The following is a 17,181-nucleotide window of genomic DNA, read 5'->3' as shown; positions in this document are numbered from 1 at the left end:
TTCAGTTCCTATAACAATTTTTGCTCGAAATATAGACTAATTATCAATATCGTTAGAAAACACTAATGGAACATCATTTCATTTACAGAAGAAAAAGAAACAGATCTTATTACAGTGTATATAGATTATAATCTATCTATAGCTTGTTTCAAAAGCATAAATATTTCTCAGTATAGTCTGTAACAATGTCGCCATGTTCAATATTTTCTAAAACTCTCTAATTTAAATACTAATAGTGTTTTCAAAATCTATTTTCGGCGTCCATTTTGTTTACCTAATTTTATTCGAACACACATTCATATTAGAATAATATGGTAAAAATTTTATTGCTAGATATCAATGAACGTGTCTATCTTTTATTCTGAGCAAATGTACTGTCTGAAAGTGAATGATACAGACCATGGTTTGGTCTACACTGGTTAGATTAAGTTGTCATCAGCTAGTACAGTTTATGCAATGTTTCTCTTTTTTAAAACTATTAAGAAACCTTCGTCATGAGCTGAGTTCTTTCAAAAGATAAAAATTATCCTTGGATACCGTTGGCCAGTCCGACAACATTTTTTTCGACAGTTCTGCTTCCACTTCGGTCAGTTCGCGCAAGTCTGTCATAAGGGAAAATATGTTATAGAGCAGGGTACCAGGTCCATGTGACCGGATGTTAAGCAGATATTGTAAACACGTCACGAGTTTTCTTTGAAGAGCATCAACTTTATATGCTTCTATTAATGTACAACGGTCTGAAAAAAAAAAGATAAAATATAAAACTAAAAATCATGCTTGTTATAATTCATCAGTTTCAGGTCGAAACAGAAGTTGAATTTAATTGGATTCTATCATCGTATTTTATCCTCTTGCATGTTTGTTATATATATATATATATATATATATATATATATATATATATATATATATATATATATATATATATATTATATATATATATATATATATATATATATATATATATATTATATATATATATATATATATATAACAAACATGCAAGAGGATAAAATATATACATATGATATATATATATACATTTGTTCGGATTACAAGCACAACACTCCAACATGAAACAAATTAAATATAATAATGTCTGTTTTAATCTGTTTATGTATAAGTGGTGTGCTCGGAACCCGATCACATGTTTGTTTTTATTTGGTTTACATTTCCTTAATAGCTTTCATTTAAAACAGCATGCCTCCAGATTTATGTATATTTTCATGATAATTTTGAAAATATTTTAAAAAGAACAATACTTAAACATAAGCCAAGATATGCAAAAAATATCTCTTACTGCGTTAGTCACGCAGTTGAAATATCGTGATAAGCACTGCAAACTCAGTCATTAATTGCACATAACATGTTGAATGAATACTTGATTTTGTTATACTTTTTAAAAAAAATTAGTACATTTTTCTCATGTTTGATTTTATTTAAATTATTTAGCCTCAAACGTAAACCGTAGTATACCTCGGTGGTATTTGGCTAACCCTTATTTACAAATATTGAAAAACACGAGAACCATCCCCAACAGAAAACAACAACAACAAACAAACAAACAAAAGGGCCATGATGGCCCTGAAGTCGCTCACATGTATATAGGCCCCCGGTTTAAAACTCCAGGGCTTTTATTTGAACAAACATGGTAGACACCTATTAGAAGATGTTTCATGCTAAACATCTAAGGTCTAGCTCGTTGAGTTTTTTAAAAGAAGATTTTTTAAGTTTTTTCTTTACACATATAGTAAAAAACAATGAGACCCCTGGGGCAGGGCCAGTTTTGACCCCAGGGCTTTTATTTGAACAATCTTTGTAGACACTTACTAGAAAATGTTTCATGCTTAATATCTAAACTCTAGCTATTCGGGTTTTTTCAAAGAAGATTTTTTTTAGTTTTTGCTATACACATTATAAGGAAAATCAATGTCCCCAGGCGGGGCCAATTTTGACCCTAGGGCTTTTATTTGAACAAACTTTGTAGACACTCACTAGAAGATGCTTCATGCTTAGTATCTAAACTCTAGCTTTTTGAGTTTTTTCAAAGAAGACTTTTTAAAGTTTTTGCTATACACATATAAGGAAAATAAATGACCCCGGGGCGGGGCCAATTTTGACCCCAGGGCTTTTATTTGAACAAACTTTGTAGACATTCACTAGAAGATATTTCATGCTTAGTATCTAAACTCTAGCTATTTGTTTTTTTTTTTTCAAAGAAGATTTTTTAAAGTTTTTGCTATACACATATAAGGAAAATCAATGACCCCCGGGGCGGGGCCAATTTTGACCCCAGGGCTCTTATTTGAAAAAAAACTTGGTAGACATCCATTAGAAGATGTTTCATGCTAAATATCTTAGCTCTAGCTTTTTGGGTTCTTTAAAAGGAGATTTTTAAGTTTTTACTATATGCATATAGGGAAAATCAATGACCCCCTGATGCGGGGCCAATTTTGACCCCAGGGCTTTTATTTGAACAAACTTGGTGGACACTCACTAGAAGATGCTTCATGCCAAATAGCTAAGCTTTAGCTCTTTTGGTTTTTTAGAAGAAGATATTTAAAGTTTTTTCTTTCGGTTGCCATGGCAACCAAAGTTCTGCATGGAATTAAATTCTTTGAAAAATTTTAAAGGTGACCACCAAAGGAACATTCCTGTGAAGTTTGGATGAAATTGGCTTAGTGGTTTATGATGAGATGTCATTTAAAGTAAAAGTTTACGGACGGACGGACGCCGGACGGACGCCGGACGAAAAGCGATCACAAAAGCTCACCCTGTCACTTTGTGACAGGTGAGCTAAAAACAGGTGTATTTTTCACCAGGTCTGAACTTACAAAGTAATTTTGTTTGTATTTACACGTTTAATATAACACAAAGAACTTAATTACCCGATGCAGTTGTTATTATAGCTTTGAATATGCCCATTTCCTTTGATGTCAGTTGAAGTTCTGTCATTCTTCTGGCAAACTGGCATCTTAATAAGATAATATTTAAGGGGATAAGTTGGTTGATTTCTTCTAAATGTATTTCCTCTCCCCATGGTGTCGTCATAACCATTCTCTCGGTGTCAATGTGTGTCACAAGGTATGAATGTCCGCCGAACAACGTCATTTCCACACGCGCCGCTGTAAACAATTGAGAATAATTTGCGCCATACCTTGATATCTTAAATTCCTAAGCATTATCAATGTAAAAGTATTTCCCTTACATTATACATTAATGTTGCATGGGTGGAGATTTAAGATGTATTGAAAATCACAACTCGGCATTCTCATACTTTAACCATCAAGAAACGTTTCCCTGAAACAATCTCCTATCTGAAACTCCACTACCTTTCGCTTCATTGCCTATATAGTTAAGGCGCGAAAACGGACTAAAGCATTTTAGCACACTGGAGCATATTTAATAGAAGGAAAAATATGGTATCCCTACTAATAGTGATAATAAGCGCTGGCGGCACACAAAATAGCTCTTATATTAAACGGTACTTTAGAGATCATTATCATGACATAAAATATCTTTTACGAAATTGTGTATTCACAGTGTGTAACCTGGAATAATAATGACCGGATTCAATTGTAGTGAAGCGCGCGAAATAATGCTCTTATTCATTGAATCAAATAAAATAGAAATAAAAAAAAAGATTTACTATTTAGTTTATTATTTATATGGCAATGGTAATTGTAAGATATACAAAAGTTGTATAAATGAATCAGAGTCAGTACAATAGAAGCCGGTCAATGTCACACTAAAATCTAAAATTTTCCTTTTACATAGTTCAACATACATTATGAAAAAAAAAATGTTTTCAATTGTGATAAACAAATGTGGCTATATAAGGGAGACAACTCTGTTGTATTCTTTTCTAGACTTACAACTATTTGCAGTTACATGAAGAAGAAGGGTTTAGTGTCGGTTGGGAATCATATTACACATCTATCCTTACTAATCAAATAGTTTTGTCTCAGATATATGCATTAGTAGATCTATTCCCATAATAAGTTGGCAAAGCAACTTACTGTAAAATAAACAGATTCTTACACAAACCTCTATAATTATAGAAATTACCTTTAATTAAGCTAGCCTGGTCATCTAAAAGAAGGTCTCTAAATCCAGGTATATTCTTGGCAAAAGCAACAGCCTTAAGTACCTTATCTTCAAACAGTTTCAAAATATTTGCCACCTGACACCTTTGACTATTAGTGTCCGGATAAACTTGATTTTGTTGCTTTAAATTATAATTTTCCTGGAATAAAGAAAAAACATTATGACCGTTTAAAAAACGAATACCGGTGTCTGGCAACCGATCATTAAAAAATAAGATACAATGCAAATTGATATATGTTTTGTTACTAATATAGAGAAAATATCATGTAAAGTTAATTCCTTTGATAATGGTTGAATTAATACTCACTTCAAACATAACACGATCTTGTAATTTTCATTTTATTTATTAACTATCCTAGATCTGATAAAATGATACAATCATAAACACGATAGTTTGAACTGACGCTCTTTTATCCAATGTTATGATCATGATTTCATAATAATAAACAAAACTGATAATGATGATGACAGTGATGATGATTATGACGATTTCTAAATAATGACAATTCTGGTGATGAAGAGGGGGATGATTATGATGGCAAGGATGATGATTACGATGATGCTGATGATAATGATTAATACAACAAGAAAATAGACATAGAATATATAATGATATATTAACGACGATGTCCGGGATGACATATTGTTGTGAGTGTGTATACGTGTATACGTCATCAAAGTTGTTAACCTATAAAATGATTCGTTAAAGGTATGATCGGTTTAATTAGTATTTATATCATAATTACCAAGTAATTGGACTGTTTTTTCTTTATAGTTTCTATCGGTGTATCTATCGACTGAACACTGTTTAGATAACCTTCAGTTACTTGGTTTATGATGACATCCATCTCCTGTAAAACAGCAACGATAACAATTTTCAAGAAGGGAGGAATTGTCCCGACCATTTTAACAACTAGACCTATGCAATATATGGCCTTTGAAGACATCGTTTTTTTTGACCAATTTAGTTTGGTAAACGGTTACTTATGAACATTAAGCAATTATTTTTTCGAAACTATTTGTATATAGTTGATTTACTACAGTGTTAAATACCAAAGTAAATGTGTAACGATTTATTTGTAAAATTGCAATCTTATTGGACAATTATTTATTTAAAACACATATGCGGATGTTTCTTAATTCAAAATTTCACCATCAAACGATTAAATGTTGAATACTGGCGGTGCTAGGGGCGTGAACGTTAGCTTACATTTCCCAGTACCCTCGGCCAAAACGAGCTTGCAACATTTTCAGATTTGCTGTTTAGGGCTTTCTTTAGGGATTCTTTTCTCTCTCATTTCTTCTATGTTTTCATGCTAACGATAAATACTTTAACCAAATACATGTATGCTATTTTTTGAAAAACATTGTTTATATGAAAATGCACGCTTGTTCCCAGTCTTTTAGTTCAAGATGCCTTGACTAATTAAGAAATATATAACACAGCACGGAGGGTCTCAAAGAATCAAAGTGACCTTGTTCAGGCTGTCACTGTAATATTTGCCGGACCGCAGACGTCATAGTATATATTATATTATTTTAACGTCTGCTGACACTTGTACAAATAAAGAAAATGTATTATATTAACTATAAAAATGACTTTGTCAGATCGAGAAACTGTCACTTACATCTGCGTCTGTGTTTGACACTTATTGATTTACTGTCTAACAATAATATTAGCATGACCTCTTTTTATTTCTCTAAATATTATTCCATAAGCGTAACAATGTTCTACTTTACCTTTTGAGACATGAACCAGTCATGGAGATGCAGTTTTCTACAAGTGAATTTCATTGGCTGATATTTATCACAAGAACCAATGACAGCATCTGTTACAAGTGCTTGTGAAGGCGAACAAACATTATTGTCTGAAACAGTATGACCATAATGTTAAAATTTGCAGACGTAAGTAAATTAAAGGGCTACACGTTATCCTGTGTTGTTTGAATTTCGTATTAGACCTGTTAGTTGTCTCTTGTATTGGAGCTTTACACGTTGCAGATTTTAAGTTAATTAGGCTAATATATATAATTTTACTGTTGATAAATTTCATAAAAATATTTCATAAGATATACCTTTATACCCTTTATAAATCACTTACAGAAAAGGATATTGTTATTATCTTGCATACTAATGGTTACAGCTTCAAAAATGTCAAAGATTTACAATTATATTTTTTCTATTTTATAAAAAAACATTTGTGTAAATCCACTAAATAACTCACTCGATTGCGGAAAACTCGTACTAGAAGACGGGAAAGATGAACTTAATGTACTAGTATTTTCCCAAAATGTGGAAACCTTCTCGTTGTTTCTACTCATTGCCTCGATGTACTTTACCCGTTTTATGTTTTCCGTCTTATGAGTGTATGTGTACCTCCCCAATTTTATAGCTGAAAAGAAAATTCAAATCGTGTCTAATGTTTCACGTTTCAAAAAAAAAAGAAATAAATAAATAAATAAATAAATAAAAAATGAATGAATGAATGAATAAATAATTTTTTTTTTTTTTAAATTCAAACGCCAATTTCCCATTTGACACAAAAATACCGTAAAAAAATCTAGAAAATGTTCATTGCATCAAATCATGTCTAATTTGTATATTTGCGCGTTTCAGGCCATACTACAATATTGTTTTTTTTTGTTATTTAAACGAACCCGCTAACATTTTCCAAAGTACTGCGATACGACATTTTGAAAAAGCAAGGTTCGAGCCCTACTGTCCCAGTCACACTGAGTAGGGCTCTAAAATTGTTTCCTCACTGTTCCTGATATGCAGTTGTTACGAATGTTAGGCTTAATTAAAGTTTAAATCACGATTTAGATGCCACTTGTAGTAAAAATATTGTAACTGCTTCTAAAGTTCGAACAGTTTTTGGTGCTAAGAAAGAAACACACCTTCAGTTTTAAAAATTGCCATGCACTATATCACAGTCTTATTAGTTACTATTATCATTTAGAATTTTAAATAAATCACTGCATTTAATTTTAAAGTTTATATTATAATTATACCTTCTTTGGACATTCCAACAGCAAGGCATCTTTTAAACCTGCAAGCCTGGCAGCCATATTTGACAGAACCTCGTTTCCAAGCGTCCTGTTCTTCCGGCGTACACTTGCATCTGTAAACTATTGCTGATTTCTTAGAATTTCGTCTGAAGAAACCCTGAAATTTTTTGTACAATAGTATCTTTACCTTACACTGCAGAAACCGGAAATGATAATCCTTTTGCCACCAGTATGGTGCCAGGCCAGTCTGTACACAGGTGCAATGGCTATCTTAGCTATAAATTTCTATTTTGATATTTATATACAAGTAGTTAATACAAACAGTGAAATTTTGCTTATTGCGTGTAGATTATGGTGTGAATGCCTGGAGCACGTATGCACGCGCACGTGTGTGCGTATGTCACTACATGCTTTTAACCAGGTTTTCCATTTATATAAACTAAAATGTAATTGTCCATCCTTTAATCTTGGCAAAACCATTCATTATTTTTATGGATAATTTCAAAAGATATGTACAGACTGAGTAGGGAAGTTTTATACTATTATCAGACAGCACGGCTGTGTCATTATAGTCAGTATACTGGTCGTATAACCATAGTTGCCGCCAGCAGGCTAAGGATAATCTGCGTGCGCGAGAGTGTGCGCGCGTGCGTGCGTGTGTGTGTGCGCGTAGGTGTGCGTGCGCGTAATGTGATGATAAGTTTCCCTTCCACAGATCTTTGATCATAAAAGTTTTTGAAAAGGTGCAATGAAAACAATAACTTTACCTTACATGCTTCGCACGTATTTGCTCCATAATGAAATCCTGTAGATGTCACTCCACATACAACACACGGAGGCAACAGAGGTCGTCTGCTACTAGTATCGTTTCCATGTTTGTTTGTGTCTCTTGTGTGTTTAACAGGAACACTGAAACCTCTCTTGGTGTTAGCTGTTATGTCATCAGCTACGTCATTATTTTCAAATGAATTCCAATTATCACTAATATCAGAACTGTTTACAACCATAGAATTACCGCTGTCATTGTCGAAAGAACACATATATGAGCATGATCCTAATTTTAAGCCTTGATTCATTCTATCCGTTAAAACTACTTTGAAATTCAAATTATTTAGTTTCTACACACACTGCAGTCAGATATCGCTAAACATATTTAAACACGAACTACACTTTTCCCAACTAGTCTAATTATATACAAGTTTGTTTTCGGAATCATTACTATAAATTTACAATCACCTATACTGTATAGCCTATATTTAAACATTGGTCAATACAATTGTGTTAATATTTACACAAAGGTACACAACCATATCATGTCAAATCAATATTGTAGTTGACACCGCTTTAATAGCGCACATGTAAGTACATGTATATCGTTGTGACCTACTATGTTTATCTTTAAATAAAGTTTGTTTTATCAAGGCATGTTAATGCTATTTATACATATACTTCATCTAGTCCTATATATTAACCCGGTGCAGTATACTTTAGTTGACGCAATCATATTTTTTGTACCTCGAATGTACAATTATGTAAACAAAAATCGTCTTATTAACGAAAAATCCGATGAAAATACTAGTATTAGATTCGAATGTTTGTGCAACCAGAGAAAGGGAACGGAGGCCTAGTCCCTCTTAACCAATGGAATACGGATGCGAGACATAAAAGGGTCACGGCCATGTTTTTCATATGAAAAAAAGTACTGGCACGGCAGAATTGCTTAAAAATAACCGATAAATATCACAGGCACGAGTATCGGACCTGGGACGAAAATATGACCAGATTGATAAAATGAAACCTGTGTTCATCTTAAAAGTGCCACTGCCACTCATGAAATATTTATTTTCATACCACTCGATGAAAATAAATCCTGTATTTATAGAAGAAACTTGAATATCCTCTATTGATTATGAGAGATTTAATTAATGAATAAGATTGCCTCATTTGATTTAAATAAAATTCCCGCAGAGATATCATTAACTTGACCGAAAGTAAAAAGTGACAAAGTTGCCAAAGCGAAATAACTACATCCATGAAACAAGCATGTTGTAATTCAGTTACATCCCTTTTATTAGAAACTAAATAGGCGTAGAAACAATGTACATTTTTATCAGATTATCTAACCTTAGGAATAACCAATACTTAGATTTCTGTGGACTTTGTAACATACATGTATATGTTACTCGGTGATAATATAGAGCTTTTTAAATACGCTAATTCCATGGCAACACGAAACTTGAGCGTCCGCATAAGGACATCCAGAATGGATTCAGATATTAAGATAAGTTCATTATTTACCCATACAGGATTAATTTTCGGTGTAGGAACTATGCTTTGAAACAATAGGTGATGCAAAATGTGAAAATTCATAAATTTGAAAAACTTTATACTTATTAGTATAATTTGCTTTTGAAATATTAAAAATTTCAACCCTTACCCAATATTGGCCCCTATTTTGTTGATTTTAACATTTTTCCCCATGAAACATTCGCTTCTTTAATGGTCAAATTGTCTTTCATCACCATCTGTGCGGATGATCACGTGACCATAGTCGTACAATGGGCTGATAAAGTACTAAAATCGAGGTCAGTGTACGTTAAACGATGAATTTATTCCTAAAACGTGGCCGTATAGATATCAAATATTAAGTTTACTTAACGACCCAGAGCCCATTGGACGATTTTGGTCACGTGCTCATCCGCAGTGATAATGCACTACATAACTGAATATAATCATTAGTTACTCAGCATTATAATACAATTTAGTAACCTACGGTCTTGTTATTATTTCTGTTTGTCTTAATTTTTTTGGTTGCATAGATCATTTTAAGATACTTTTAACCCTGTGAAATGATTTATTTATAATATGTCAGTTATATTGCGTTCAGTCTTGACTTTCTGTAAATTTCGATGTAAAACAACAACAACAACAAACAACAAACAAACAAACCTTTTGAAATTTATTACCATAAACAATCATAGTTTCAGATAAAAGTTATTGCTTTTTTCTGTAATAGATGGAAATTTTTTACCGATTTAACGAAACCTATAATTTTTACTTGGATATTTTACGTGGGACCTATATAAATATGAGTGATAGTATACAAAATAATGATTTTGTAATAAAATCAAATACCTTCAGGTAAATAAACAAGGCGCATCAAATCGTTCTTTTTCTTAAACAACTTTCGGAAAAAGAGTATAACTAGAACACGACGTCACGTAAAGAACTAAATTTCACGTTGAAAAAAAGTTGTAATAAAATAACTGATGTAATCCCCCCCTGGTGTTTTAACACATTTTATTATATCATTTTATCAATTATTATACTGAAACTTGTTTACTTGATTTACTTCAAAGGAGAAATAATATTCCATGAATTAGTCATGTGTGTCTACAAATAATGAAGAAATAGATCTAAAAGTATTCTGCAATAAAGAGAAAAGTAGTCCCCTCAAAGGAATCTTCCTTTTGTATAAATTAATTATTGTAATTTTGATGATGTTGAAACTTAACTTGAATTCCACCGAGAACAGTAATCATAATAACGCTGAGCGACTAATATCCATTTGATGATTGTTAAGTACCTAATGACGTATTTCACTTTATTTATGTTAACCAACACTTAACTTTTCTCTTAATGAATTTACGACGTGAATAAATCATAAAGATTCAAACAGCCGATCGGGATGGTCGGAGCTGTGCATAGGTTGGCGGGGCTGTGCATAGTTTCTCGGGGCTGTGCATAGGTTGGCGGGGCTGTGCATAGGTTGGCAGGGCTGCCCACAGGTATAGCGGAGATGTCACGTGGTTGGTCCGTTGTACTGAGTGAAACTCATTTGAGTGTTACAAGTTTGTGACCAAGCTTTGGTAGTTGATAGATTCTGATACGATCGTACAAAACAAAAAAAAACATCACGTTTGTATATGATGTCCGCCATTCTATAGTTAATAATACGCAATAGAAAAGGCGGTTTATTGTGAAGCCGTATCTGAGAAAATAATTTCCGTTAAATGTCCTACTATGATACGTGTTTACAGGGGTTATATAAAACAAATAAACTCAAACAACTTATTAAAAGACATGATGTGATCGGAAGAATTCAACATGAATGGTGTGGAAACTTAATATCAATTTTTTTGCGTGTCCGTATGACATTGCATGAACTAAGAAAAGAACATCTGCCAAAATATTAGTGTTCCTGACCAAATGTATTGAAGTTTAAGATCTTAATGAATAACTCGCAACAGCACGTTATACAGAAATTGTATAAATATATTTATTATACAACCGTAGTTAGAGAAACGACTGATAGCTGATTCCAACTAATTTCAAACATGAATTATAATACTTTTATTGTATTTATTTAATGACTGTAATGTGATATTACTTTTCTCATATTAAGATGCTTATCTGCTTTTAACGTGTATACGTCATTATTGTTTATGACAACTGACATAGGTCTTCAAGTTAGGCAAACGTTTATAACCAGTGTGGCGCCGTCAATGTCGCAACGACACTAAATGTCGCATTTGCCGCTAAATATCGCACTATTACCGCTAAATATCGCAACCGCCGCTAAATGTCCGTTAAATGTTGCAACACTACCGTTAAATGTCTTACCATTTTCCCTTACCGTTTAATGTCATAATACTACCGTTAAATGTCGCAATATTTAGATATTGTGACATTTAACGGTAGTGTTATGACATTAGTCATAATACTACCGTTAAATGTCGCAATATTTAGATATTGTGACATTTAACGGTAGTGTTATGACATATATATAGAATGGCATATTTTAAAGATCCTGTATTTTGTGATTGAGGTTGTATACCACACTTAAGTGAAATTATATACATCTATATGTATATAATTATGCTAATAAAACAATTTTGAAACATCAAAGAATATGTAAAATATGTTTTGCAAATATTTTCTTTTTCTACTCGGGGAAGTAAATTTGTCATTTGTATTTGTTTTGTATTTAAGTTAAATTATATTTCACTCTTATATTTTCAATAATACCGTGTTTACTCTTGTATATTTTGCATGTATATTGTTAGCTGGTGTTCACCAGTGAAATATATAGAGGATATTCAAGTTTTTTTCTATAAATACAGGATTTATTTATGAAAATAAATATTTCACAAGTGGTATGAGCCTTAAGTGAAATATGATAATTTCCATATTACAAGATGAAAATAAATCCTGTACTTTTTAGAAAAAAAAACTTGAAATTTTCTATTTATTATATTTTTTTCTCTTTTTTTGTACCTTCAGTTACAGTTCTTAAGACTTCTACTTTTATATCGTGTATTCGCTAAATCAAGAATAAAGTAGTCCGGCAAAGCACTAGTGCAAATACGGAAAATATGTTTCAGTGCAGTGAAAAATATTTTTTTGCACTGAAAATAAGGAAAATGAAAATATGCATTTCCCAATATTTCATTTATTTATATATATATATAAGATTTCAATCTTGCATGTAAACCAAACAAATTTTCTATCTATTTCATGCTTTTGAGTGATTTTAAGTCATTTTTCATGATTTTATAATTATTATGTTCTTCTTCATGACGTCATAACATTATGGTAGAGTGACTATGACCTGAAAAGTCTGATAAAAAATAGGGTAGGTGGGACAGTCATTGCAACAAGCAATGTTATATACCAAAATGTTCGTTAAAGTTTGTAGTTTATGAAACCACCGGCATAAATTGGCATAAATGATGGCATTCAGAGAAATCCAAAATGGCCGCCAAGATGGCCGCTTTTGATACTGAACTTCACTCCTAAGTTTACATGGCTAAAATTTTGTATATAATCGGATACATTTTCAATAATTATCACATATTCAAGTCACTGTAGTGAATGTACAAAGTTAAACATATTTAAAACAAATTTACATGCATGATTTGGATTTTCTTATAAAATTTTGTTGATAAAAAAGAAGTTTCGCAAGAAAGTTTGCTTAAAACAGTGGGTTAACAAAACATTTTCTGCAGGAATTTCATGTTATCCTACCAATTGAAGATTTTTGGATATGAATTGAAGCTCACCTTTGATATTCATTGTTAGAATCGACTTTTAACATTGTTTTTTCTTTCGTGGAATATAAAAAAACGCACGTTGGTATTTTCATGGCAAATATTTTTTTCCAGTTAAATTAAGAAAAGTTTATTTAATTTTCAAAGATATGAATTCTTTTGTATCATTTTAAAATGCATAATTTATAAAAAGAAATGTTATGTTTATCAACTCTTTTCTCTCTTGACCTCTTTTCTATAATTTAGCAGTTTTATTGCATGTGTACCCGTCCCCCCCCCCCCCCCAATAAAATGGAACATAGGCTAATCACGGGTACACTAAACGTATGATATATCATTTGATTTTGGGTAACCAAGTAATTATTATTAGCAAATTTGGGAAATAATATTTTTTATCATGTTCTGAATAAATTGTTTATGTAAGGAGTAGTTTAATCTCTGACTTAGATTACTTGTCACGGGTTTTCTTACCAATTTAACAGTATTTGGCATCTTCAATGTATGGGTTATGGCAAGCATAGCAGTATGCAACATCAATACTTTTGCCCTTCTTGGTTTCTTCCATAAGAACGATATATTCATGATTCAGACCTATTTGCTGTTTGAGAAATACAGATTTACAGTTTAGTTAAGAGGCAAGTTTGTTGCTAAACTAAGTACTGGGTGTTTTAATTCTGTATAGTTTGACTATATCCTTGAAGTAACGGATAATAAAGCAATGGAATCCTCTGGAGGCATTATAGGTCGAACCCATAATGACTGTGCTCTCACTCGCTGGTTTCTTGCAAGACCAATAATTGCTAAGTATGCAATGGCTTACACGTCTGACAATAATTCTTGCTCAAACAAACATCACACAGGTATAGCTTTCCATACACAGTCAAAAAGATGTTGAGTGTATTCGAAGTGACACCTTTATCCATCCATTTTCTTTATCTTTATCCACCTTCTCAACTTTTAAACATTGCAAATGGTGTTGAACTTCCATTAGATGTTGAAAGAAACCTACTAAATTGTCTAAAAAAGGCCAACAAAATTTTGTTAGTTTTTGTGTAAGACAGTTTTGTTGCACAGAAACTTTGGGTGTTGAGCTCAAAATGCGTTAAAATTGAAACAAATTGTATAGTTGTCAATCCCAGCGCATATTCTTGTCAAATGTATCATTCTAACACTATCGGAAAATTTCCTATATAGACAAAGAAGGCCGGAAGCGTGCATTATTCTACAACAATGCTCTCGCCGTTCTTATTATCTCCCTGTATATTTTCACAGTGAGGGCGCCATTTTGTTTAAAAATCTGATAAATAAAAACAATTTTTTTTTGTCGAATTTTGTTGTGAAAACTATCTAGAATGATAGAAAATGGTCTAATTAAGAAAATGAATCCGAACACCAATATCTTTAATTCAGTCGTTAACGCTGTACAGACGTTTAAAGTGTTGTTTACGTGACGTCACAATGTAGCGCCAAACAGCACCTGCCAAACAATCAAATCAAGTACGTTATTTTAATATCGAAGACGAGTAAGGCTTAACATTTATTTCACTTTTTATAATTTGTATTTCGCTTGAAAAATTATAGAGTGAAATAAAATGAACAAACAAAGTTTTGTCAACGTTTTCAAAATTCGTTATTCTCAAAATGTTGCTACACACAGTGGATTAAACGACAGTGTTTTTCAACCCACTGGAACAGACTTTAAAGAACGTTTCTATTGGAAACTCTGAGGCGAAAACAAATTTAACCACCAAACATAAAGTCCATCTTTATAATAATAATTATACTTTTTCTTGACGTGTTAGAATGGAAATAGATATTAATTATATCGGCCTTCGTGATTATATTACTACGCATTTGAACTCAAACCGTGCATTATTCTACAACAATGCACTCAGAACTGATATCTATTTCCTAAATAAAACGTAATTTAAGCTGTTTTGAAAAAAAACATATTTAAACGTCTATTGTTACAGACGTTTAAATATGAATTTTGTTCAAAACAAGCTTAAGTTTTATAGATACATATGACAACTATGTGTGCTAGGATTGACAATCATACTTTTTTATTTTAACGCATTTTGAGCTCCACACCCAAAGTGTGGTTTGTTGTAGATAATTGTAAAACTCCTACAAAGAGATTCTTTGATCCTATGCCAAAATTTTAAGTCTTTTAAAGGAGGTCAGTTGAGTCCAAAGGCAGAACACTGTCCCTATTGATGGTGAAGAGATGTATTTAAGACTTGTCGCAATAAATTCATTTAAGAGAGTGCCTTTTTAATTTTGTCAGGGTTCTATCCTTTGGGAATGCCCCCGTTCCTTTGAGTTTGTTCACAGATGATATCAACACAGAAATCTGATTTTCTTAAAAAACTTGACAAGGAACATCGCAATGCGATGCAACCCGGTTTTCAGCAAAATATTTCACAGAAGCTTTGTCATGAAGGGGCATTTGTTTTTAATTGAACTTTTAGGAGGAATTATGGCTTTTTTAATATTCCTCAAACAAAAATGATTGAGAAATTTTATGTTGTCTATTCGCCTTTTTTTCCCAAATGTTTTAGAAAGGTAAACAGTACTTTATTTTTGCTTAATTTTTGCATTTTTGCGTCTCTTGTCATTTTCTTTTGTCAACAATATTGGTGTGTGGTGTTTTGTGCGATATCAAGAAAAGTATGTTCACAATTTTAAAAAAATACTTGAATGATGTCTTGGAAGAAACATGGGAATTTAGTGAGCGCCAGGGCACTTGATGACAAAGCTTCTGTGAAAGTTTGGTCAAAATCCATTGAGAAATGTAGGAGAAGTTGCGCACTGTAGAAATTGTTCACTATATATTCTGTATAAGGAAAAAATATACAAAGGGCCATAATTCGGTCAAATATTATCCAATCACAAAACCCCGACAATATGTGCCAGGCACTTGAAAACAAAGCTTCTAAGAAAGTTTGGTCAAAATCCGTTGAGAAATGTAGGAGGAGTTGAGCACAGAAGAAATTGTTCTCTATATATTCTGTATAAGGAAAAAATATACAAAGGGCCATAATTCGGTCAAATATTATCCAATCACAAAACCCCGACAATATGTGCCAGGCACTTGATAACAAAGCTTCTTAGAAAGTTTGGTCAAAATCCGTTGAGAAATGTAGGAGGAGTTGCGCACAGAAGAAATTGTTCACTATATATTCTATATAAGGAAAAAAAACAAAGGGCCATAATTAGGTCAAATATATACCAATTGCAAAACCCTGGCAATATGTGTCAGGGCACTTGATGACAAAGCTTCTGAGAAAGTTTGGTCAAAATCCGTTGAGAAATGTAGGAGGAGTTGCGCACAGAATAAATTGTTCACTATATATTTTATATAAGGAAAAAAAACAAAGGGCCATAATTAGGTCAAATATTATCTAATCGCAAAACCCCGACAATATGCGCCAGGGCACTTGATGACAAAGCTTCTGTGAAAGTTTGGTCAAAATCCGTTGAGAAATGAAGGAGGAGTTGCGCACAGGAGAAATTGTTTACGCCCGCCCGCCCGCCCGTCCGCCCGCCCGCCCGACCGCCCGCCCGCCGACATACCTCAATCTAATAACCAGTTTTTTCCTTCGGAAAACCTGGTTAAAAATCTAATAACATTAAACAATGATGAGTTTAATGCACATGCTTCGAGTAAAGCTGACTGTTTTACTTTTGATGCTGGTGCAGTATGGCCGTTGTTTAGATGATGCAGCCTCAGTCTAGGATAAAGACAACATACCAGATGTAGGCTTTATCGTTCTGGCAAATTGTAGACATTTTGTCACATAGTCAAAGTGCACTGCACATAACTGAGTTATTGACAGGTATATTTTAGATAGCCTTAAAACCAAACACGCATAAATCGAGGTGAAAATATTTCCGCTTTCCAGCCAGTTGTAATTCAGCCAAATATCCAGTACAAAAAGTAACAAGAATTTGTAACAGAGTTACCAACGTTCCCCGCCTCAGGGAAGTTTTATATGAAGCATAAAATTGTGCTA

At 32.6% G+C, this 17,181-nt stretch overlaps 1 protein-coding gene across 1 annotated transcript; it reads right to left on the bottom strand.

Annotated features, from left to right (window-relative positions):
* Positions 1–376: 376 nt before the first annotated feature.
* On the bottom strand, positions 377–8,452 carry LOC132713580 (retinoic acid receptor alpha-like). The gene is made up of 8 exons (XM_060696217.1): positions 7,883–8,452; positions 7,119–7,272; positions 6,332–6,499; positions 5,848–5,975; positions 4,854–4,958; positions 4,069–4,246; positions 2,889–3,125; positions 377–737 (listed from the first exon to the last, which is right to left on the bottom strand). Exons 1-8 carry the CDS (start codon positions 8,189–8,191, stop codon positions 493–495), a joined length of 1,524 nt encoding a protein of 507 aa, XP_060552200.1. The 5' UTR covers positions 8,192–8,452; the 3' UTR covers positions 377–492.
* Positions 8,453–17,181: the final 8,729 nt, after the last annotated feature.

This window comes from Ruditapes philippinarum, unplaced genomic scaffold, assembly GCF_026571515.1.
Source record: "Ruditapes philippinarum isolate M1 unplaced genomic scaffold, ASM2657151v2 ctg660_1_1_1_1, whole genome shotgun sequence".
Classification (NCBI taxonomy): Eukaryota; Metazoa; Mollusca; class Bivalvia; order Venerida; family Veneridae; genus Ruditapes; species Ruditapes philippinarum.
Note: the sequence above shows the minus strand (reverse complement) of the source record. Positions and strands in the feature narration are given on the sequence as shown.